The following is a 26,879-nucleotide window of genomic DNA, read 5'->3' as shown; positions in this document are numbered from 1 at the left end:
GAAAGATCTTTCCCCATAGTACATTTTCTAGAATTTACTCAATCTAAATTAAGGCTTATACCATTTCCTATGGGATTCATTCTATAAAGTGGTAGGTTAAGAAATTTGCACGGGCATTCAGTGAAAGCCTTCCATTCTTTACACCACATTTCATGTCTTTTTTTTAAAATCTCCCAAATAAATCTTTTTTCTTCTTGTGCTGTAAGTAATCACTACATATAGCTGCTGCTAATCTGTCTCTTTTAAATGCTAGCTAAACCAGCCTGGCCTGGACATATTTCCATCTCTCTTCATTACTCTTTTCTGAAATTTTTTACCTTATGCTTTTTCTGAAATCCAGATTTGCTAAAAATGCATGTCCAGAATTATGCACAGTGATCCAAATATCAAGGTCTCAGAGACGTGTAGGATAGCATGTTTTCCCTTATATTTTACAGTTAGAAATACTACAGAAAACCTAAGATACTCTTCACAACTTTTTATTTAGTTGATAACCCACCAGCCATGGTCAGCCCCAACAGGCATCTGTGGACTTTTTGTGGAAAACATTTAAGTTGCCATGCTACAAATGATGTTTATCTGAAGTTCACTGCTGTTTCTAAAATATTTTCTATATTACCTCAAGCTCTGTTTCTGAGTTATATACAATAAACATCTGTTCATCATTAAGAGTTCAAATATAAAGCTCCTTTTTCCAGCTAGTTCTGTAGAAGCTGAAATTTTCATCAACATATAGAAAGATGGTTTACAGAAGAATATAAGGAAGCTTGGGAGGGATACTGATTTTATGGCAAAATGTATACCTATTTTGTTGTATTATATTTACTGAGGACAACAACATTTAGGTCAGGTTGGATGAGGCACTGAGCAACCTGGTCTAGTGGAAGGTGTCCCTGCTCATGGCAGGGGAGTTGGAACTGGATGATCTTTAAGGTCCCTTCCAATCCGAATCATTCTGTAACAAGATATTGAATCCTCTTTTAACAAATTCTTTCCAAATATAAAACTTATAATAATTAAATCACCAGGTTAAAAAAAATCATAATTGACTAATCAAGATCCATAATGATTCAGGGAAAGCAGCATTATCCAGCTGCAGTCTTTTTTTATATAGTTACAAAGAAACTGGAAAAAGTTATTCTAATACCTTATTCCTTGTACTGTTTGAACAGACTTTAAAAAAAATTGGACCCAGTTTGTACATATTTAAAATATTATTTTACAGGATTAAATATGAGATTTCAAGATATTCGGGTAAGTCTAACTTTCCTGAGAGAATGTTAGGAATACCTGAGACTGTTTTCCTTCATACAAGCAACAAAGTTAAATATTCTCCTTCGAAGGAAAAAAAAAATTACCAATTAACTATGGAACCATAATTAATTCATGATAATATATGGATACCTGCATAAATGTAGTATCGTTTCTGGTTAAATATTCAAGCTGCCTTATTTATTATACATGATTATATATCCCAAATAAAATGCAGCAGCCCTGCAGCAGAAAGTACAGCTAATCAGCATAAAGTATATCATAGACAGAAAATACAATCATGCGAAATGGAGGCTATGCTTTCACTGCAGTTAGTACAGACTTCTGCTGTGATACTGACATTATTCTCCATCACAGCTCTCAGAACCCCCTTTTTCCATTTTAGTGATGCTTCTAAATTGGACTACACAGTAAGTTTTGAGTAGTGGCAAAATCTAGGTCTATGTGCAAAGGTCCCTATTATGACTGTTTCTTTTTTTTCTGTAGATGTATATAGATATATGAACATAAAATCAGTTTCATGCTGGCACAAGTCAATTTGCAATCAGTATAAAGTGCATTCAGATTATAATGATTGTAGAAATTCTTTATTTAGTGTATCTAGTTCAGTCTTTTCTAAAGCATGCTCTAAAATAGCACTGTATAGAAGTAATTCAGTACAAAACCTATGAAATAATAGAAAAAAAAAAATCTTTCTAGATCTACTCAGTACATAGACTAATCCAGTGCAGTGCTGATAAAAATTCTGTAATTAATTTATTAGACTGAGAAAATGTTGCCTTCTCTTGGTTTTGATTATATAACTTAAAGTAGTGCATTCTCTTCTGGAAAATAAAAAAAACTACCAATGGCCATTAGTGCAAAATCATTTTAAAATTTTAAAAAAGGTAAGTTATTTGGTTTTAGCTATTGATATGAACAAAGAAAGACACTGGACTTTTAATTAAGTGTTTTCATGTAATAAATTCCGATTCAATCCCATATAAAGTAATAAGGAAAAAAATTAATTTCTGTAGTGTCTTATTTAGGTACATGGAGATAATTAAATATTCCACTCTATTGCCACAGTTTAAATTTTGCATTGCATGAGGATACATGAAATAGGATTTAATGAGATACTCTATTATTTTGCAGCATTTTTTCACCAAAGCAGGAGAAGGAAAATAATACAGATAGGCAAGAGACAGAAATAACTGCAACTCTGTGAACAGGTCTATACAATAAACTACTTTTCCTATCGTATCTCTGCCCTGTTGCACTCCTTACATTTCAGTCTACTTTTTCTCCACATTTTCATGCAAGTTAACATTATTTTCTGGAGACAAAACTATATCACATCAATAGCACATCACTCATAATTTGGAATCGTTATAATGGAACTCCCAGGATTCAAGTAAAGCTGATGTGCTGCCAAAGACATTAAAAGATATATTTTTCTTTCTTCCCTTTAATTAGCTCATCTCACGTCAGCTGAAGGAGAAGTAGATTTGAGATTAGTTCTCAATCTGATCTAAACTCGTTTCAATATCCACTTGCTCCCATCAAAGGTGAATATATGCAGCAGACTTTTTCTATATGCCACAAATGCAGTTCAGATATCACCCATATGTGATCAAAATGAAATACAACTAATGTATTTTTCATAACTTCCATGAAATAAAGTGCTTTTTGAGACACCATTTAGATACCAGTGATTATTCTGAAACTTTCCCAACTAAAGGTAAGTAGGAAATGGTTTTATTTCTATATTCAGCCATTAACTCCAAGATACAGACTTACTCATAGTGGATTACATCAAAAGACCAAAATCAAGTAAAAATCCTTTTGCATTAGTTGCATGGAAGTAATAATAAAATCCACAAAAATGTAGATTTGCAGTTTTTTCACCAGTATACTGTCATGAGGCCACACAAAATTCCATGCAGAATTATTAACACATAAATAATTATTAATTAATAATTAAAAATAAGTTTCTGTCTGTGCTTAACAGGAAAACAGGGCCTTTTTGTACACTACTGCAATCTTGTGAGCATAGTCCCTGAGTAGCTTGTATGGTTACCCAATTTTTTAGTGTCTCCATTACTCTTTACATTACATAGTATATTACATTACAATATTTATATTATTAATATGTGTGTCATATATTACATGCAATATAATAAATTTTATATCATATTGCTATTATTAGGGACGTGATTTAGTGGTAGACTTGGCAGTCCTGGGTTAACAGTTGCATTCGATTATCTTAAAGGTCTTTTCCAACCTAAAGAATTTTATGACTCTACAATTTTAACATGCTTGCTGTACATCCTCACACTGATAAGAATTCCTTTGTGAATACATTTGCTTTATTCGTATATGAATAATATTCAATATTTGAATTGTACAGAAGTTCTGAAAGACCTATCTGAAGAAAAAAACTCACTGAAGACACATCAGCTGTGTAGCTGGCAGTATGTAAGGAAACCATCTAGTTAGTAATATGAAATAATTTGCAGCTGCTAAGACTAAGGGTGCAAGTGAAGGGCAGGGCACAAAATCCTTGTGTATCTCTAAGGTACTTAAGCTACTCTGCCACATGTTCTAATGTCTAGAGATGTACCTAAATTCAAAAAAAAAAAGAGAAAATTTAATTTGTACTTTAATTTCTATATGCTTACACACCCAGGATATAAGTCCTCTGCAAATATTTATAAATTAAAATTCATAGATGCACATGAGGTAGTGAAGTTCACATGATTTTCCTGGCACTACAAAGGAGATGTGGCAAGACAGTGGCAAGTGTAGGATTCAGGCCTCTGTACCTGCCAGGTTCCTTGACTGAACAACGCTATACTTTCTTCTCACGCTTTATTATAAAGAAAGATATTTGAATTATGATTGCAGGTAGTCCTTATATATCCTGATTGTGCTGTGTCTTACAAATGAGCAACTTTACCATTAAAGATACATGTTAAGCACAAGCAAGCTTTTGTGCACACAGATAATTTGAATTATTCTGGTTTTTATATAGTAATCTTTCTTGCATTTTAAAATCTTTTCTGTCCTCCCTGACACTTCTCAAAAACTTCCAAAGTATGACAGGCAGACGAAGCATGTCTTACTGTAAGAGTTCATGCAAACAGGGCACTTAGAAGATTTTACTGTAGGTTATTTAAATAATGATCAAACTATGTTAGACTCACTGTGATACAGAAAAGCTAAAAAAACTGACTTTTCCCTAAAACACTCATTGTTCATGTAATTTTGTAGCAGAACAATGCCACCATTAGCAGGGAAAAAAAGAAGGTCCTTAAGTGAATGAAAGACTGACTACCCCTGGGGTCCTCAAATCCATACAAAATGCACTTGTTCTGATAGCAATCTGAAGACACAGGAGCAACAAACTAAAATATAATATTAGGAAAAGCAAGAAATGTAAAGAGAAACATCGGTGTATAGAAGAGGAGAGGCAAGAGGAGAGGAGAGATTTTAAACATCCTGTTTCAGGCAAAGATTTTAATGGTATTTCAATTAAGTTTGTATATCTATACTTGAAAACGTATTTTGTAGGATGAGAAATAATAAATCAATAATTGTAGTGTAAAGTCTTCCAGAAATTCTGAGGTTCCATCTTTTAGTAACGTTTTATTTGTCATCTCCTTCAGTCACTTTAAAAATATTTTGAACAACTTATATAGAGGAAAAAATACAAAAACTTGCAAGAAATATTCTTATTTCATTATTCTACTATTTATTTAATATTTAAATGTGTTGTTATTTATGACAAATATATGTACATAACATATGCCAAAAGGTCTTATATTTGGTGCACAGTAGTTAAACCACACATTAAACTTTTTCATTTAGAGCATTTCCCTGTGACTATATGTCCTATTTTATAGGTTAATAATGAAAACTATCTTAAAGCAATTATAATTGCATTACTTGCTTGTCAACTTAGTTTTGTATACCGTTAACAATTAAAGGTCATTGTTCCTATTATGATATATGTGACTATAACTTTCTAAGAGACAAGGGCTTAAAACTTATTTATTCAAAATATTGATGAAGTTTCATGACAAAAAATTGTCTTGAATACCAGAAGATGGGAATTTGGAAGTATATCTTAATCAGAAAGATGACTCAAATATTGCAGCAAGGATAAACTGTATTAATCAAGACATATTCCATTCTTATAAATAAAGACACCATACAAATTCACTCTGACTTACAATATATCCAACTCAATTCTTATTATGAAACAAATAAAATTAATGTTTCAGCATTTCAATCTGTAATCCCTTTCAAACTTCGGCAACTTCAGGACAAATTTCTCCAATGCACAACATTTTTATTTCATTTCTCTATCCCATAATTATTCCTTGTTGGGTTCAGAACAAGAAAGCAGAATCCAAAAGCAGCTTTCAAGAGGCTGACTTTGCCTCCCCATCGCAAAGCACATGCTGAAGTGAAGCCAAGGACTTGAAATACCCCCAGCTTCTGCTTCAAACCTTTTACCTCAAGGTAAAGTTAAAATCATGCTGTTACCTCCAAAACTAATCTCAGATTTCACAATTTTTCAGGGGTCAGTTTTATATTCATTTATTCCTTTCTCAGAACCCTACAAATCATTTGAGGCTCAGATACCAATCTTTCTTGAACCATTTTGAAACACAGTGTTTTCTATGAGTAAACCTTCATTCTGCTTTATAGTGCAAAATCAAGAGTATATTCCTGAGAAATCTAAAGGGATGATGAGTCCATAGTTAGCAACTGGTAGGACAGTCCCATCGCACCTGAAAGGAAAGGAGCAATATGCAATATTGCAATATGCAATACTCCTCCCTTCCATTCTCCCCAGCTTAGCCAGACCTACACAGCCAAACATTCCAAAGTTATTTGTGCTATTCTGTCCATCTGTAAGATGTGATATTAGAGGTTTTAAAAAGTTTGTTTTCCCTTTTAATTCTTTGTCTGCTTGTAATCATACTATACCCAAAAGAAAAAAGAGAAAAATATAATGAAGAAGTGTCTGGAGCCACACCAACAGAAGTGGTCTTCATTCCACTGCTTCGGTAAATAAATAACTGTGGCAGGAACAGCAGCAAAACTTCTCAGTCAAGGAACAAAGCAAAAACATTTTTTTTTTCTGATAAGGAAAGTTTTGCTCTTCAAAGCCCCATGTTTCTACAATGCAGTATAGTTACTGCTCCTGACCTGGTAAAGGGACAGTGCCATTGGTAGGCAGATTGTGCCATAAATGCACACCCGATTACTAGCCCAAAAGGAAAAAAGATAAAAGGATAAAGTAGTGTAAAGAAGGTAAGGGCTATATGAGAGCTGTTAACCATTACTGTGTGCAGTTTTGGGCCCCACAACATAGGAACGATTAAGCTCTTAGAGAGAGTCCAAAGGAGGGCAACAAAGATGGTGAAGGGCCTTGTGGGGAAGCCATACGAGGAGTGGCTGAGGTCACTTGGTCTGTTCAAGAAGAGGAGATTGAGGGGAGACCTCATTGCAGCTACAACTTGCTCGTGAGAGGAAGAGGAGGGGCAGGTACTGATCTCTGCTCTGTGGTGACAGTTACAGGACCTGAAGGAATGGCCTGAAGTTGTGTCAGGGGAGGTTTAGGTTGGATATTAGAAAAAGGCTCTTCACCCAGAGGGTGGCTGGGCACTGGAACAGGCTTCCCAGGGAAGTGATCAAAGCATCAAGCCTGAAAGAGTTCAAGAAGCCTTTGGACAGTGTTCTTGGGCACATGGTGTGACTCTTGGGGATGGTGCTGAGCAGGGCCAGGAGCTGGAATTTTATGATCCTTGTGGGTCCCTTCCAACTCAGAATATTCGGTGATTTTTTAACATACTTGGTAATGAGCAAAAAAAGACTGGTGAAGACTCTCACTAAGAGCTTTTGACCACACAGGTGGGAAAAAGGAAATATTTATGAATATGAGTGTGACCAGCTACAGGAAACAGTCTGAGGTATTGACTTTGCCACACACTGATATGAAAAACTAACTCTCAGCTGAGGCAGGATGGTGCAGGTTTGCTTAGCACTCATACCAGTTTTATCAGAGTGGCAGCACCCTGAAGAAGAGTCAAATGGATACATGGGGCTAGTTATTGTTGCAGTCACCTCAGCTCAATCTGTCCTGAAATACACCTATTATCTACTCAAGGGTCAAGACTAGCAACCTTGATTTCTGGATGTTGGAACATGCAGTTTCCATAAAATACTGGGCTCTTGTCATTGAACAAATCTCTTAAATGTTTCAACTATACAATAACATAGTCACTTGTAATATCATGATCTCTGCCTTTTCTTCTTCCAGAAAAAGAAGATAATACCCACATCTTATTGGGCTGTTCTGAGGAATGACAGGAATCATCTGAGTTATTCAAGAATAAAAGAGATTTTTTTACATGTTCTCTTCAAAAAGTTGTACTTGGTAACTCAATTATACCTTCAATTTCTGTTGCTCTCATCCAGGTGAGGAAAAAAAAATCAAGTTTTAAGGCATATTTAATCATTTCTAAATTTAGGATTATTTAAATTTGTGAATTTAACATACTAGCTGAATTGAGAAAAATTATCCACCTCTGATCCATCGTCTTTTTTCTTCCTGGTGGGAGGTTAAAATCATATGCCAGCTAGGATTTTATTGCCATCATCAGATAACAGCAGTTGATGCACAATGAGAATAGAGAGAAACCTGTTATGGCTGCAAATATCCACAGCTCTGTGAGATTCATGGAGGAAGCATATGTCACCTTATTAAATCTGTAGCAATTGAGGTGGAAGTAACAGAAGGTATCTCACTCCAGAGCTGGAAGAGATGGGAAGAAAAATGGTTCTGTAAGGAAATCTCTTACTTTTCTCTCTCTGAAAATATCTGTAACAGAATGTTACAGGGATCGTTTTTCCTAGAAATAGGGACTTAAAAACAAACCCAAAACCCAACAGCTGCCAAGACGGGATGGAATACAGAACTTCCTCTGAGAAAGAAATAGCTTTGGGGCAAGTTAGTATGTTCAGTTGCTTCCTCCAGAGGAAATAGACACATGAGAAGAAGATGCAAAAAATCATGCTACTTGTCCCACTTTGTCCCAAAGAAGGTAATAAAGGGCCAAAGGATAGATGGAGTTAGATACACTTATTTGCAGCTCAAAGAGGACATAAGAGTGCTCTGTGAGGGATATATGGCAAAGGTGCAGAAAAGACTAAATACAAAGCTGTATGAGTTTCTCTCTGCCTTTTATATACAATTTGCTGTCCCAGCTGCCAAGCTTCCCTTTGTGTTTAGAGAAGTTCATATATATAGATATATATGCACATAGGGGTTCACCTGAATATGGCTTATTTCTCTAATTTTAGGAAGAAAAAAGATAGAGGATTATTTGACATGAACAACCTTTCTACAGTAATATAGAGATCTAGGACTGGAATTAGCTTAGTTTTAGAATTCTGATTGAGTCTGAGGCAAGACACAGATAGTTAAGAACAAGGGCAGGAAATAGCTTTGCTATGTCTTTAGTTCATAAAGGAAAAAATACATGGTAGGAATACACATAAATTTATTTACCAACACTGTATGTTTTTTACTTGAGAAAGCACATCAGCTACAGATTTGAGGAATATACTTAAAACAGGATTCTGTGAATGTAGTATGGATGTAAAAAGGAGCAGATGTGAAAATCCCAACAAACTACATTTTTAAAGTTAGCTATAGACCAGCTAGTTTTGAAAAGGGAGGAGAGGCAGTTTCAGTTACAGTATTCAGAAGTATTGCATCACAGAATATGGACAAGATACTGTCAGTTCTAATACCGTTATGGTGATTTTATTCTTGGCTCTTAGACTAGTAATACTTGAAAATGCAACATTCTCTTAGAATATTAGCAAACCTCTTGCTTTGTTGAACAATATAGTCAGGGAAAAAAAACCCTCAAATCTATTCTACAGAAATATTCTGACAAGTTTTTTTCCAAACAAGGAAGAAAAAATGATCTTTTTCCTTCAATGTCAAAGTAAAGATTACTAACACCATAAAAAGTAACAATTTTCAGTGCCAGTAATTCTTGACATCATTTGATGGCTTCATTATAAAATGGAGCTTTGGTAAATACCTAGTAGATATATTGAGGAAACAAAACAAAAAATTAAATAATGAAAAGAAATCATATGTTTCTGCTAAAATAATATTTTCAGTGTAAATGTCTAGTATTACCAACTAGCTAATTTATTTTGGCATTTTAGTAATCTTTTAAAAATCAGTGTATTTATGTAAAAGATGCTTACCAAGGGATTTTGAAAGTGAAAACTCTTAACAGTCTTCAAAAATACTGAAGTTTAATTAATGAAAGAAAATACCATTTGGTTTTTAAACTAGATGTGTCTCATTTCAAAATGAAACAATTCCTAAGTCTCTATTGTACAGAGAATTTGGTGAAAAATCTTTGTACTGGTTTTGGCCTGAATATATTAGTTATCTTATGCCCCTGTGTGGCCAAGCTGACAGTAAACTCACTTTCACAGAACTGTAAAAAAATCCTAACAATATGTCATGTGAGAAACCAAGTTTAGGTAAATCCCCACTTTCCATTTTCTGAGAAAAGCTTCTAATATAAGTAGCAATAGCAAAATTGGACTGATAGTCCTCTGTACACTTTGTATTAATTTTAGTCACAAAAGATGCTTGCCATTATGCAGTGATGTGTTAATCTGAATATCGCCCAAAGCAATTGTGACTTCGCAAAGCACGCTGCTACAAATAGAGCATCCGACAGCACAGTATTTGTACACTAAACACTAAATGAAGAATGGCAATCTGAACTTCCAGCTTATCTAATTAGTAAAGGCTTAAAATATATTGTAAAACTTTCTTGCATTGTCTTTTGTCATTTGAATGAACAGTATGTCACTGAAAGTAATCAGACAAATTTTAGACTGCAAAACAAGCAAACCTCCTTTAGATGCTGTTGTAAAATTTGGATGCAGTGTAAGCACATAGTGTGTTTTCATAAAAGGTCTACTGATTTCTTTTCTGGACACATGAAGAATTTATTCCATAAACTAGCTATTTGCCAAATGTTCAAAATGCAAAACAATTCTTATGGTTTCCCAACATGAGAACATTCTAATAATTTTTCAATAAAAAATAACTTATTACCCAGGAAATGGCACCAAAATCTCCAACACAAGTGAAACACAATTTTGAGGTAAAATGATAGCTCTTACTGCTTCAGCTGGCTGGAGTTGGTAATGTCAGACAGAGCTGTGTGGAACAGGAGGAAGGCCCAGCAAACCAGCTCCCTCTTTTACACTCACAGTAGCATCTTACAGGAAAGTGCTGCCCTGTAGCCGGCAAACGAGAACTCAGCTGCAATATTCCTCCATTAGAAGCTCTGGGAGGGGATAACTAAACCCATTTAAATGCTAAAATCAATCTAACTCACAAGGAGCTTAGTATCATTTGGGTCCTCTCACATCAGCTACTGCAAAGCCAAACTATGCAAATAAAAACCCAACTCATGTAAGGTTTTTATGGGAAATTATAAAACAACAGTTTAATGTATGTTCCTGTCAATGTTTAGCATAGCATCAGAAAGCAAAGCCCAAGATACCTGTCCTTCCTTCAACAAAATCTCAGCATATCTAAACTTTCTGAAGAACAAGAACTCCAAGAATAGATAGGAAAATTATGAGGAATGTGTATTCAATTACAGTTACCTGTATAGTACCTCATTTCCTACGACTTTCTGGTTTACATTTCATTATCTACACTACAATTTGTATGCATTAACCTGTTTTCTTCACATTATTACTTTGTGAAAGCAGCAGTTAATCACTCTGTGTGTAATGTCAGCCTTTATCTTTCTGGACTCTGACTTGTACTTTTTAGATGTAAAAACAAAAAAAACCATTCAAAAGAGAAAGGATCATCAAAGGACAAAATATATAACTTTGAAGACTGAAGAGATAGACCACATTATACCTCATCAAAGCAGAGTCTTTTATATGCTGGAGGTACACCACCAGTTCTGAAGCATTAACTCTTAATGCATGAACAATTAGTTTTTAGAAAGTGCATTACATTTATTGTACAAAGTGTTAAGTCAAAAATCTACCTAAATTATATACTACATTGATTTACTTTTAAGAAATAGAACACTTTTTTTTAAATCAGTAAGACAATCAAAGGACTACTCTCTGAAATAAATGCCAGTGAGATTTTTAATGACCATTTAATAGATGACTTCTTCAAAGTCCTTTATCAAGATCAAGTTTAAAATACAAATACTTATTTGGATAAGAAAATCTTTTTACTCAATTACCTTAAAAACTTTTACCTAACTTTAGTGTCAGAAGACAGAGAAAGCACGAGTTATTCTCACAATTACTGCTGCATATTGTTTAAAAATTGCACAATGTTTTCTTGAGGCCAAAAGCATTGATACCTAGGAAAACACGACATTGCTCCTTATAAATACAGAAATACTCTCATCCCAAGTACAACAGCCCATAATAGGTAGGAAGCTCAGTTTCCTAACAATCCTTTCTTGTTTGCCAGTTTTCTAGAATAAATATACTCCTAATCTCAGGCACAGCAAATGAATAAAATTACTCTGTCTTTTGATTTGATACCATATGCAGCTTTTGCCGAAGTCTCACAAGCAAAACAAACACCAAAAAGCATCATGCACGTGTATCTGTAAAAAAAAAAATTAGCAAAAAGCATGCACCTTGATCTACAAAAAGCATGTACTCTGATCTGCAAAAGCAGATCCAGGGAATCAGGACTGGGATGGTAGCTGATTAGAACAGTTGCTAAGGGCTTTGTTGGTTGCTGCAGGCCTGAAACTATGCACTTGGAAATATGCACAGTTTTACAATCACAGCTGATAATACATAAATTATTGCTCCATTTTGTAGAGCTTCAAATATTTCACAGTATACCAAAGGGATGTAAGAAAAATTTCATTGAATACAGATTTAATATATACCTAAAAATACCTTAATTCATAACAGTGATTATGATTGCTAAAACTAGCTACATAATTTTGCATACCTAATTAGAAATTCATAACCAAGATAACAAAACTTGAGAACAGTAACATTAAATAAATATTAAAATATTTTTAAAGGAAATATCAGCAGTAAGGGAGAGAATCCTTACAACGAAATTCTGGGAAATAAAATTCTAAGAAATTTCTGAACTATTAAGTGCAAATATCCCTGTATTTAAGAAATAATATCCCATTTTAAAAAGATTTCTCCCACAGAGACAGAGAAGATTAAAATGCTGGATATAGTCTCTGCCTATTACTTCCACCCTTTTTCCAGAATGTTTCCATCAGTGCACTACCTTTATAAAAAACTACAGGATTGTTTTTCTTCCTGACCTGTGCTCCCACTCCCTTAGATAAAATTATTAATATTTGTTAGGGTTAATATTTAATAGCAGTATGAAAAAGTTCTAAACAACAGTGCTGTAATATGTTTACTGAATAATGACACAGAAATGAGGCATAATTAATTCATTTTACCTCTCCAAAAATCCTAAGAAACCAATTCAATAACTGTCTCACACCAATAAACAACAACTTCACCCTATCATTTCTAATTCCCACAAAATAACACTATTCACAAAAGGATACCCTACAGAGCTGACTGACCTGCTGCAAAGCATCCACTAATCAGCTATAATTTGGCCAGTTAAAAAGATTATTGAAAAGCATCACACACAGGATCTAAATCTTCTAAAAATAAGGAACTGCTTTCTATTTTGCAAAAGGTATGCATGACTACTAATTTGCATCTTCCAATAAATTATGTATGGTTAAACAGACACATCTCTGAGCATTTAATCTTTTCACTGCCATATCCACACAGAAATCATTTTCTCTGACAAATTTGTTTATGAATATTTAATATGCTTTAAGGATTACAGCTAATAATGCTAGCTTCTAATGGCAGCTAATGTACTTGAAAGATACATAACCATCTTAAATATTTTATTCTATCTTTGCTGGCTTCATTTCTGCAGATTGAGTTCTCATGTAAACCCTTACATAAAACATAAAAACACTAACAGACTCACTGCTACCCTAAAAATACTAGTATCTAGGAGTGCAGTTATAAAATACCCCACTGAAAAGCATGCAGATAGATTGCCATCAGCATAAAAATAGAAATGATAAAGCAAAAAATGTTTCATTTCTACTTACCCAGTGTTGTTCAACGTTTGTCCAAAAAGATCATTTTGTAAAATATTTGGAGGGGATGAGAAAACCCCATGAAAATGAGATAAAACAGAATTGCAGACCTGGCGCAGTGTTTCAAATTGCATTTTCTCTCTTTCTTTCCCTTCTATTTTTCTTCACCACCTGTCTTAAAAGTCATCTATTTTGTACACACCATCAAATACAAATATGCCAATCAAGTTCCATATTTCTCCTGATCTCTGTAAAAACTGTGCCTAAATGAGCAGGGGCTGATAGTTAATTGTACAGTCATTATTCTTCTAATTCAGTCGTAGAAGATTTAGTACCCGAGCGGCTTTCTCCTGACTGTAGCAAGAATTCTAAACAGCAGTAAGCTTTTTGGGCATTCCCAGCTGAAGTGTGAAGCTGAGCTGCTTTCATGTACTCTACTCATATTTCTCTAAGCCTATTAAAAACACGCAGTGAATAGATGCTGTCGTCAGGAGTTTCAGCACATCTGGCTGCCAGCAATAAAATCTCAGAAGTAAAAAAAAGGAGGACGAGGCATCCTCACACTGTTACTACTGTCTAAGAGGAGGAGGATTTCTGCATCTTCCCCTCCTCCTTCCCTCCCCTTTAAAAATGACTAATATCCGTGACCATGTATGTAGAATTCTTAATTTTTTTTAATGTAAAAGCTGCTCTAAAGGGCAGAAGACCACTCTAAAAATATTCTTCACAATAAAAACATGTAGCACTGAGACTGTAACAATAGATCTTTTGTCTCATATCTGAAAAGCTATACTGTATCTGAGATAACAGGTTTTTCAGTGCAAACATTTAAATGTAGTATCGATTCATGTATACTGAAGCAAACAGTATACATTCTATACATAGCCACTCTGTCAGGGACTGTAAATACAGCATCAAGGCAATGATGTACCATGCAAACTTGAACAATTACTAAAAGGAGTGGCTGCATTACACATAAGCACTGCATTTTAAAACGAGACATCTTCAGTATCTTTTAAAAGTTTATTGCACTGAATCGGCCATGATAGAGCCGAGAAAAATCAGTCACTTCTTAGGGTGCTCCAAACCTGTCTACTTCCAGGAAAACCCACTGTTTTAGGAGCCTGTGTACTGGTACACATAAGTATAGGATATCAAAGAGCAAGAAGCAGAATCTGTCATCTAACAGAACAGAGTGAGATTTTGCAACATAATGTGCATTGTGAATACCATGAAATGTACAGAAAATAAATATCCCTGACTAAAAGCCTTTTTTTCCGCTTTTCTTTCAATGCTTGTGCCAGAGGATGATATTACATAACAGTACAGAAAATATTTTATCACTGTCAAATTGAAAAATAACAATTAAAAGTAATTTCTTTCCTATATCTGATTTTCTATCCACAGCTTTTAACATCTTAGCACTAATTACAAAATCTCCAAATAAACCAACCTAAAATGAGGTCCATTACTAAAGCTCTTCCACTGAAAACAATTTGAATCTCCAATGATGTGGGAATACACATCTTTCCAGCTAATTCAAGTGTGTTGATGTGCTCAGAAGGAAGAAGCCATCCAGGCTTCTTTGGCCAGAAGGATGGCAGCTACAACACAGATTTTAAAAGAAAGAAGAAATAGGAACAAATTCATCTCCTGCCCGCCCCCCTAAAAAATATAGAAGACTCCCCACTACCGCCCATGTTAAATATTTTTTTTTTCAAATCGTGAAAATATCTGCTAATAAAGCTGTTTGCAAAACCCATGTGAAACCCTAAAAATACTACCCAAAATAGTTTTTAATACCGATTTTTCTGTCCATAGCATACTGTGCATTATTGAAGCATTTGTATTTGAGCAATGCATTACAATTTGTGTTAAAACAGGCTCTATGTCTGTCAAAGCTGGTAAATTTTGAGATCCTGAAGTAGGAACTGATGGATATTTGTGGCTATCTTGCTATAATAAAATGAAAAAGTAATACTTGTAAACCACCTTACCTGTATTACAGAGAATTTGTGTTTAGAATGCAAGAAAATTTGCCTTTACATTCGTTCCATCAAAAAAATCCCAAATTTTCTTATCTGCTCCAAGAAACAAAATCATCTTATCACAAAAGATTCAAGTCATTCCAATCAGTATAATATGCACCACTTAACAGTTCACAGACAATGCTGTCCATGGAGTAGGTACAAGACCAGTATTTTATCATATATTTCAAGTATATTACCATTTTGTTGTGTGCCTTATGAGTGGTCATCACAGTCAAAATACTCCTGTAGTTGCAACCAAGTTCTGAACATTTGACTTTCATCTTTCTATGTCTTCATTCTCAGATATTTAAAATGGAAATTATGGCATACATTCTTTTTTTTTCTTTTTCCTATATTTTTTTAATATTGTTCTAAAACTACTCACAAAAGACACATATTTGAAACTTTTAATTTTTTAATTTAATTTTGGGTAAGGAATAAAGAGTACTCTGCAGATACTCATGCATGTAAAATGTTTCATAGGGCAAAAATAAAAGTAAAAGAATACTTTTTAAAGGCAAATACTTCATAGTTGCTGCTAGCAGAATATTCAGCCATATTGAAATGGGGTTTGTGCAAATACCTATTTTTTCAGACATCTGGAATTTTCATCAAAATTGAATTTACTGTTGATTTAAAATGCTATTTTTTATTTCAAAGAATGAAAATGAATGGTACAGAATAAAACAGAATTGCCTTTCTTTCCTGACCCTTCTAATGCACTCCAAAAGACCCTTTTGCCAATAAACAACTGCTTCCTGTATTTATTAGGTTGCCTACAGTATTGTATTGACCCTATAATGTGGACTTCCTACTAACGTCTCTTTTTAGGTAAATTCCAAAATTTCATCATTCATCTGAGAAGAATCAATGAAGTAAGGAGACCTAACAAGAAAAAGCTGAAGGGAATGGAATAAATGAGCATGAGCAGAGTAGGCTCTGCCCACTGAAGCACCCATCCTTTGAGAATCAGAATGCAACTGATAATCAAAAGTCAGTAGAACCACACATAAAATTTATCTTCTGTACATTGATACTCTTTGAGAACAAAATAGTACAGGTACTAGTTACCTTAGGTCAATGCTGTTATGGATCTTCAAATGCGTCACTGTTTCTTGTACTAAAAAATTCCTGTTGTGAAGGGCAGTGATTTAGCATATTTTCTAAGATTCAGGAAATTATACCCTCAGCATTCCCAAATTAAAAGCTTCACATAAGAATGTGGGAAAAGATAGTGATTAGTTTTCTACCTATTTGATATTTAACTTGAGATCTCCTTTTCTGTCCTTCAGGGCTCTCACTGTACCCTCTCCAATACCTGTATTAGAAGAAAAAGAGGTCCTATATGCACAGGCTTCTTTTTTTCAGAACACCTCTAATTGTGTACTTAATAAGCCCCAGGTAAGCCAAGCACTGCTCTAGCACCTGTGTTTCTAGCATTTCCTATCCTTTGAGGGCTTCACTTTGACAGTGATCTTTATTATGGTATTTGGTGTATTTATACTTGCAAAAATATATATATACATGCTCTTGCTATTTATGGTTTAATAATAATAAATTCCATTTACAGACCAATTTCATAGAGGATTTCATAGAATTAAGACCAAGTACTTTAAAGATATTGCAGAGAAAGAGCAAAATGAGTACCAGATAGTCTGAACAACTACCTGACATGGTTGACAGCCAATTTCAAAATGAAAAGACAAGCCTGAGAAAGCATCATTGGATCCATTAAGCCAAGCTACACTGAGGTCCATACACATACCTCTCTATGTAGCCAAACTGAATCTTAATAAGCACCCAGCAGCTACAAGTTTTTAAGAAGAAAAATTATTCTAGAAAGCTCCCAAATATGGGCATTTTTCAATTTATATAAAATGTTTCTATTTCAAACATAAGATTAAACTTCCTTGAATTGATTCTAGATTTCAGAAACGTGAATCTGTTATACAAAAAAGTTGACAATATGTACAAATGTTTGTTATCTCAAACATTACTTACATGCATCATTTCTTATTATAGGCATATAAAAAAGATTTCACAGGACATTGTATTTTAATCAAGGTGAAGTCATACAACCCTATTAAAGCTATACATTACAGCTTATAAGGCAAAGATTTTTCTGTGATAAAACACACTATCAAGAACAATTTTGGATTCAATTCCATTCTAATCTACCGGATAGTATGTAAGTATAGTTTGATGGAAAAGCAGAAGAAAATGGTAGAGCTGAGTCACTAGCAGTTTGGAGATAAAAGTGGGATTTTTTAAATGTACAGAAAGTCTAATGTCTACTGTTTTTTCCATCTAGATACTACAAAAAATTTTGTAATTAATAGCATTAATACCTGTATTACACCACCACTGCTCTCCAATATGCCCTTATCAAAGCATTTCATTAAATACTCATTATTAGAAATTTTTGACTGACATTTATTATGAAAAGAAAAAACTTCTGAACAAATTCTTTTCAAACAGATAAGTTAACAATAGTGGCCTTGGACATTATATAGTGTTGTGTTATTACTGTTGATCAGACTACTCCTTTTGGGTCAGGAAACTGATGCTCCAAGGTGGGACCTGATTTTAAGGAATATTGGGAACTCCATTCAAGGATGGACATTTCACTTCACTACTGCAAGTGAAATGTAAGCAGACTTTCTTTTGGGATAAATCGCACACTCATTTGTATTTCGTCACATCAGTGTTCAAAGGTTCAGTTTCACAAGAGAAGTTTAGCAACTAATGCAAAATCTACAACTGTAAATTTAAACACATACAACAGGAACCATAGAAGTCAATATTCTGAATACTTACTGTAGAAAATAATAAAGAAAGGGATACTAAGAAAGCCTCAAACCCAAAAGGATAAAAGTACCTAAATCCAGGCTACAGGGAAGCATCAGTCTCTGTCCAAGAATTGTAAAAATGAATCCTCTTGTTGTGCTGGCACCTGAGCAGTCATTCAAAATGCACCATTCTTCTTATTACAGGTAGTTGGGCAGTTAGAACAGTGTTAGGAAGCATGGAAAACTGAGTCCCAGGTTTCTCTACTGGCTTCCTAAAATATACCCAACAAAGCTTTTATCAACACCCCTCTGGTTATTCCTAAGGGAATTTGTCTTTGCTGTTGACGCTGTTCTCTCTCACGTAAAATAATTAAATATTGAAAGAACTATTTAATTCACTGAGTTAAACATTAATCAAGAATGGAAAAGTGATACTGATTTTAATCCTTGGTAGTCAGGTCACAGATCTACAATGGAAGATACTGAAATTCCAGCTAAGAGACCAACCCTTGTTACAGAAAATATCCACGACCAGAGTATAGTTATATAAAAGAAAGTAAATGCATCCTCATCTTACACCATAAAATACTGGGTTTTTCTTTCTTGTGTTTTATTCCCAGTATCTTCACATTTCTTTGTTTCTTTAATTTTTGAGGCATTCCATCTATATTCTTTTAATTATTTTCAGTGTTCTTCTTCATATTTCTCCCATGTAGCCATTTAAAATAATCTATACTCTCCCTTTAGTGTAAGTTACACTGTTTATGCCAATATATGAGACTTAGAAATCTGGACAGTCTGTTCATCCCTTTTTCCCTCCATATTACCATCTATCATCATAATTAATATGCTTGAGGAGACAGGTTAATTTCATAGGGCATAAGTGTTTATATAGTTAAATTCCAACAATCTCTGTGAAAGTTTGCATCATCACAGCAGGAGAAAGACCCCAGTCAGTGTGCATAGAAGAAGAGTGGGTAGAACTGAGAGCCATCACACATTGACTTTCACAGCAGAAAGACAGTAAAGAGTATGGTCAGCAAATAGCGACAACACTGCCATCTGAACTTTGACAAAATTATCAAAAGTGATAGGACAAGATGCTTAAGTTATTGAGGTCCTCCACCACATCACAGAAGAAGTAGGATAGAAAAACATGAGATACCATTATAGGCTGTACTGATTCTGGAGATCATGGAACTGCCTTCCAGGTGTATTTAACTCCCTCTCTTCTTCATTTTCCCTCTGACTTGCTGTCACTGGCATCCCACGCGCAAAGGACTCACAAAAGTTCATCTCCTGTTCCACCAGCAGTAATACCAAACAACGAAATAATTTATCCTCAGAATAAGCTTCAAAAAACAGTTAATTATCACAAACCTTGTACGCGTATTCTCTATTAAATATTTTAGGATATGAAGCTTAAGTGATGTGATTAAGGCTGCAGGTAAGAGTAATGTCACTGGTCCACACAAGAGGTGTGGACCCCAAGCCCCTCTCATACTTGCTGTGTAGGATAGTAGAACTTTGCTGTTCCGAAGTCTGTTGAGCTACACTCCTTGTAGCATCAACTGTTTAAGTAGCCTAATTCCTGTGAAATCAGGGATAATACTGCATGCCAACAGTCTTTGGATTAAGGCCCAAAAGCGCAGTTCAACACTATGCCTCTAGCACGTTTCCAAATACTGGAACTGCTCTAGTGCCAGTGGAAGCAGTCTGTGCACTGTTCCTCAGTCACGAACTCACCCAGCAAGGGCAACAATACTCAAAAAGTTTAAGAGGATGCTCTGATTAACCTGCTTACATTGAGGATAAAATAAGTTGTCAGTTTACCTTTAGCACCTTTACAGGTATCTGGATATTCCCATCTCTGAAAATTCTCAGTTCTTATGTCTTCAACACACAGGGAAAGAAAGGTAAGCAACTGTTTACTTTCTAATAAAAGACAAAACTGACCCTGACATGTATAGATTCTCAAGGAAGTCAGGGAGTACAAAGTACATCAGCCCAAAAAGCCAAGTCCTGATGGGAAATGCCAGATCAGCTTTGGACTTCCTAAGCAGAAAAGTGCCAACTTTCCTTAATTAGGTGTGCTGAGTTCTGTGAGGATACAATGTAACTCTTTTGCCTGTACCTCATCATGGTCTAAGTAAAGGAAAGAAATTATCACAATCCGCTGATCAGAATGGCTTTAAAACATTCTAAAAAGTGGCAAGCAAGTTAAACATGATATTTTGCCTGCATACTTATTAGTTAGGAAAGACTATATTCTACAAATAAAATACTTGGAAGCTGAGATTTTATATTTTTTTAATCACTTTCTGTTTAATGAAATTCTAAATCTATGAAAGGAAAAAATAAAGACTTGTGAAAGTTAAAAGCCAGATGACTTACAATAAATACTTCTACTGATAAAATAATTCTACATTTTTTAAAACTCAGATAGCACAATGGTAGGTCTAACTTCTTTCCGTACCCAGATACTAGGAAATGTGCCATATGTTCACTTGGGAAATCCTACTGTTAAGCCTGGTATGGACACATACGAAAACTGGCACTGACCACACACAAATTGCACATTTGAGGATGAGTAAGACAGAGGAAAAAAACAAACAAAGTAGACAAGGGAAATAGGAAAATGGTAATTTGAAAACCTTTTGCTATTTATTATGATAGACTATACCACAACAGTACTAATTCTTAAAATTAATCAGTAAGTATGCCTCACACCTGAGTATACCTCCCAGTATAATTATTTCTAAGATATCTTTAAGATTAATAACTTTGACTTAATGGTTAATTTCCTTAGCTCAATACAGATTATGGCTTCTCAAACCTCTCTGCGGAATTCTCTTTAATACGTTAGCTGAAAGGCAATATGGGAAATTTTATTTAAATATGACAAGGCATAGAATAGTTGAAAATAATTACATAATACGTATCATTTTAATTTCCCTTATCTTTTTCCTTCTGAATATTACACAATATATACAGCTTGCCTGATCTGCAATAAAACTCCAGTGCCTTGTTCTACCTCACTTGTCAGTTCTGGGCATTTCTCAGTATTCCTTGCTAAAGGAAGTCTATGCTTAAAAATGAAGATGTTACTGATTTTAGGCAGATTCAGAGGTTGTATTTAAATTGTTTGACCTTAATAACAAAGACAATCAGATTCATCCCACCTAAATGTAGATGGCTAAGGAGTGCAGTTTAGAAAGCTAGCCACCTTTTTCTTTCTGTATATTTAATAGAAAGAAAGAGGAACATGTAGGGGGAAAAAAATCATGTGACCCAAAATTGCATGAGCACCCAAAAATAGGTTTAATGAAGTGTTCTTATGCTTGTCTAATTACTTTATTTATGAGGTAGGAATATAAATCTGTGGTTGCATTTCTATTGCTAGATCTGAGAACACTTTCCAATTCCTGTCTTAGCTGTGTTCTGACACCATACTTGAAAAAAATCCAGGTGTGTGCATTCTTTTTCTTTTTCCAGCTCATGCATTTTCTCCACATATAACACAGGTATTTTAGGGATCTTCATGGTTTCTAGCAAAACTCCTATTAATGGCAGATGTCACATACAAAAAAGAAGCCTTCAAATCCAGGGATATGGGGGTTTTAAACCATTATCCTGACCTAAGACATAATTTATATAAAGAGCTACTGAGGCAGAAATTGCATTTGGCAAACAACAGAAACCATCGCATTTGTCTAATAAATGTAAAAATCAATTCTTCAACCTGCAAGAGCATGATTCTATTTTGTACTAAAATAATTCATACATGCTACTAATTTTTTTTTTTCATTTCTGCAGGGCTGGTCAGCTTCCTACAGGAGAAATCCATCTCCAAAAAATAAATTTCTGGAAACTCTGGGTCAAATGATAATCCCATAATCAGTTCTCTGCTTTCCTCAGAACTCTGACAGTTTACTGAAATGGCTAGGCATCCTAACCTATTAGTATAAATACATACATTTGTCCATGTCCATACATGTAGTGTATAATATATAAAATTTCTAGAAGTATTAAAGGAGTACTACTAAGGTTGAAGAATCAGAGTCAGAAAAGGTCCAAGTGAGACTTCATTCCCCTGGCTAAACGAATAGTTCCTTTACGCAACAGGAACATCAAGTTTTTTATATACTGATTGAAGAAGTAGAGAAGTACATGGATACAGAAGGCCCAATATTCAGTAGATGCTGCACCTTGCAGAACGTGTGGTTTAGAATAATATATTTCAACTAATTTTACCTTCAGCTGACTTAAAATTAATTGATATTTCCTTGCACCTCATTATAGTACATGAATCCTGCTTTATGCCTCATTTGCAGTTCAGGATGGTTCACCAATGAGATGTGTCTCACTAGACAAGAACTACTGGCCTAGAACAGAGATGTGATTGATTTTTGCAACAGTGCACTGAAAACTTCATCTGCTACAAAAGAGATTTTAGTTCCTCACTTTCATAAAAGGGGATCATTTTTCACCTTTCAAAAACACAAAATGTGATTTAAAATACTACTAACAAAGTATTATGCATGATTAATAACGTAAAATACTAATAACAGAACCTGAAGATACACTCACTGTTTCCAGATAGCTGTCTTTCCTCCCCATTTCAAGATGAGGTATTCAAGGTGCAAGTTGATTTCTTCAGTGCTCACAGGCAGTTTGTACTTACATCCCTTATTCTCCAAGTTACAGAAATTTAAGCAGTCAGCAAAAAATAAATCCTACGACAATCCAGTGATGATTACCAACTACATAAATGCTCCCAGCACAGAAATTATTCCAATACACACACTCAGATAAAGAGACAATGTTTTCTTCAAGAAAGACACAGTTACCACAGTTATGACATCCTTTGCACAAGCTCTTTTTTGGTGAGCAGCCTGATCATAAAGTTCCTTGTTATGTAAAGAAAGTAACAATTACAGTGATCCTGAAATCCATGGTGGTTATACATTGCAGAAATTGGCTCTCATTCACAATGAATTTGGGAGTTTAATTAATTTTAGAAATTACTTTTATTCACTTGGAAAATATCTTGAGATTTATTGCTGTATCTCTACTTTCAGACGACTGATTTGGTTCTTAAAGGTCCAAACTTGTGTTGGGTGTCAATGTGTCCAGGTGATCTGTGATGGAAACAAAGACTAATATATGTGCAAACTAAAAGATAGATCATTGTACAAATGACAGTAAGATTGATATCAGTCTTTTCATTTAATTTAACAGAAGCTATGACAACACATCTATGCACTAGATTGTTTATTAATTTTTGCTGTTCAGTACACTGATAAAAAATTTGAGCCTTCCATATCTTGGGGATGAGTTCAAAGAGACTAATTTATCTTCCTTTCCTGTCATTATGAGATTTATGGTCTCCTGGGTTGCTCCTATATTCAGCTTATTGGAATACCAGAAAAATATTTTCCTGCTGATCACACACTTCTGGAATTTATTTCCTTTGACAGTGTCATGGAGCCTGGGTTTTATAAGCATTAAGGCTGTGTAAATATTTTGCTTTGGAAAGATTTCCATTTAATACAGGAGTACTATTTTAGTGGCATAAAGGCAGCATTGGCCATTTGGGAAGGGAGTTAGGGTTAATTTCATAATTGATTGTTATAACTGTAAGGCTTCATGATACTTGGTGACATACCACAGAATAAATTTCTAAATTAATCTCATTTTCAGAGACCAAAAAAGTGCTTCTGAAAGAAAAATCTGTATGCCCCTTAGAGAGTGACATTTAAAATCCCTGCCTTGAGTGAAATCTCCTGGTTTGGTTAGCTTCACCAGGCTTAATGCCGAAAACAACTGACAGCTTTTGAGGATATCTACCAAAAGGACACAAACATTCTTATAAATGCTCTTGGTTACTTGAAGGAGGAGCAAAGAAGTAAAGTAGGTAAAAATTATCCAGATCTATGTTAGTGCATCAGTCATTACTGCAATGCAGTTTATCACTATCCAAAACAATTTTTTTGAGAAGTTGAGACACTATTAGTACTGCACTTAATATCCAAAGCTCCAGTTTGAGTCGCATCCATAAAATATTCCAATCTTTTCCATTATTTTAGTGATGTATCTTCCTCTTTTCCTTCTTATTCTTGTTCTCAGGGTCTTTATATTTGATATTCTAATTTTGGAAAGAATGTCTGCATTAAAAAAAATCTGCTGAGTAGAAATTAAATTATTCTTTACTTCAATTTTACTTTATTCAGAAGAGCAAATATCTTGCTTCAAATATTGATATATATTTTGTAAATGAAAGTCAATTCTTCAGTCTTCATTGTATGTACTTGAGACATGAGAAGCACCCCAAATTTACATTGTTTTATAAGAAATGCATATCCAAGTTAAATTTGGTTTCTTTCAAGAATAACTTTTTGTTCTAGATCCTGTTAATAAATGGTACAGGAAGATTAATCACTACATGTCCATCTTAGGAATAAAATGCAATTATCTCATCCTAGCGAGGAGGTGGAATTGCTGAACTAACCTTTGAGTTGTCAAATTTCTTATATTCAAGGGTTGGGATTGTCGAACTAATTGTGATTCCTCTTCTAGCTTAAATATTTTTCACAGTTCTAACTGCAGCATAAAGATACAACTGAAGCAGGTCATTTTTTTGTCAGCCCAGCACCTCATGCCAGAGTCAAAAAGATTCAATTAAAATTAATCTACCTCTTGGAAAAAAAAATGAGTTTGTGCACTGATTTGGAACTTTAGAATACAATGTCTTTCTGAAGCTTCCCAATTTATTTGGCATTATAAAGTAAATCAGATGTTTTTTGCTTTAATCTCCTCTGCCTTGCTAGGTATTTTTAAAATTTTTTAAGTGATCATCAAGAATTCATTTAAGTCCAGAATTTTCACAAAGTCATTACAAATGTAACCTCTTGCAGCTAAAATGCATTTCTTTCTATCCCAACATTACCATAAAAACTCTTGTCTTTGCCATTTTCTTTTTACAAAGAGAATGGGGTTTCTGCAGCAAAGTTCATGGTTCATCCTATTACAGGCTGCATAATAGAAACTTGCTTAGGCAGATAAATTACATCTAGGGACCAATTCAAGCATATAATACCAGCTGACAAAACACTGGACCAGAAATTTGGAAAACTGTGTTTGGAGCAACTTAACCTCTTGATATTCTATGAAGATGATACAGTGGCTGAGGTCCCTAACAGCATTTTCAGAAAGCTCAGTGCTGCAGAACCGGGTACTTGCTGATGTCATTTTCTAAAAACACCAGGGCATAATTACAAGGCACAGTGTTGCATAGTGCAGGAAGTCAGAACAAGTTCCATGTATACACAGCCCACTGCATATCATATACAGATATTACCTTGGATTTTAAAACTTCACTTTAAGAGTCACTGACTTCAGGTCACCTACATTTGCTACTTAACTTGAAATGACATTGTACTGCACTAATTTGCTGAAACTATTCCCTTAAAATGTCTGTGGCTGTCTTCATTCTGGTTCAAAGAGAATGTAGAGAGCTCTGGTTTTTTCTGAAAGGCACAAATTAAGATCTCTCAAAGCTTGGGAGAGAAGGGTCCGATCAGTTCACCACAAAACTGAAAGGACGCTTAAGAAGGGTTGAGAAATTGTTGGTTGTAAAGTGAGGAAAAGAAGTAAACGACATCAAGGGGAAAGTAAAAGAAGTGGCTTAGAGAAGAAAAGAATGTCTGGGTTTAGGTGAACAAAGATCATGGGTATGTCTTTGAAAGCACCTTCAATGTCTAGCCAACACTTGGTTTTGTTTCTCACACCAGTGAGAAAAAGATGGTGATACACAAAATAAATGAGGCAATAAAACAAATAACTAAATAATTCTATAAGGACATTCCAGAGCAGGCAAAGGGATGAAAGGATTTGTCTTGAGGAAGGGGTAGAAAAAGAAACAGAATAATCATGGTAAAGATGAGGTAGAAAAGAAAATCGTATTGCTTAATAAGGTAACTTCGAATTACAAAAATATGGTCACCTTGGTCCTATTAAATTCATTTTTTTTGTTACATTTTTTCCTCAAATCTGACTTAATAAAATAGATTGACAGTTACTAAAATTTTTAATTTTACCATGTAAAAGATAAGTGACAACTAAATTGCACTACAGAAGTGATTTCTTTATCATTTGTGACTTCTAGAGACACAAAAGAAAAGCCAAAGAATTTGCACCAGTAGCAACTATGCAGACTCATTTTTTTATTTTGGTCTATATAGCTATGGCAAAAAGTATGAAAACAAAAAGCCATTCATTGAATTGCTTACTGCAGATCCCAGAATCACTTGGCTGCTAGAAACAATAAACTTGTCTTAGCAGAGTTCTTTACCAAATGTTAGAAATTTCCCTCAGCTGCACTCCACAGACGTATCTTTTTCACCTTTACACATCATTTTCTTTTAAATATGAAATTTTTAAAAATCTTTTATTTGTATTTCTTAAGAGAACTTAGCCTCCAAAGAACAGAGGACAGTACAACTAAGGATTACGAGCACACGGTGAGCGCTAACATTCAAGTTTATGCAAGGTCAACAAAACTGTACTTCAAGAAGACATGCTCAACCCAG

General features: G+C 34.5%; 1 protein-coding gene across 41 annotated transcripts in view; it reads right to left on the bottom strand.

Moving 5' to 3' along the window:
- RIMS2 (regulating synaptic membrane exocytosis 2) overlaps positions 1–26,879 on the bottom strand; it is a 455,072-nt gene that overhangs the window by 303,213 nt on the left and 124,980 nt on the right. For 15 of the 41 annotated variants that reach the window (XM_069005310.1, XM_069005326.1, XM_069005330.1 and 12 more), the window contains exon 1: positions 13,482–13,603. The exons of the other annotated variants lie outside the window; for them this stretch is intronic. In XM_069005310.1, the coding sequence (XP_068861411.1) occupies positions 13,482–13,603 (122 nt within the window). Of the gene's footprint in view, positions 1–13,481; positions 13,604–26,879 lie in introns of those variants that run through there. 41 annotated transcript variants of the gene reach the window in all.

The sequence above is a fragment of the Aphelocoma coerulescens genome, chromosome 2 (assembly GCF_041296385.1).
Source record: "Aphelocoma coerulescens isolate FSJ_1873_10779 chromosome 2, UR_Acoe_1.0, whole genome shotgun sequence".
Lineage (NCBI taxonomy): Eukaryota > Metazoa > Chordata > Aves > Passeriformes > Corvidae > Aphelocoma > Aphelocoma coerulescens.
The sequence above is the reverse complement of the archived record's forward strand: the minus strand, read 5'-3'. Positions and strand labels throughout refer to the sequence as shown.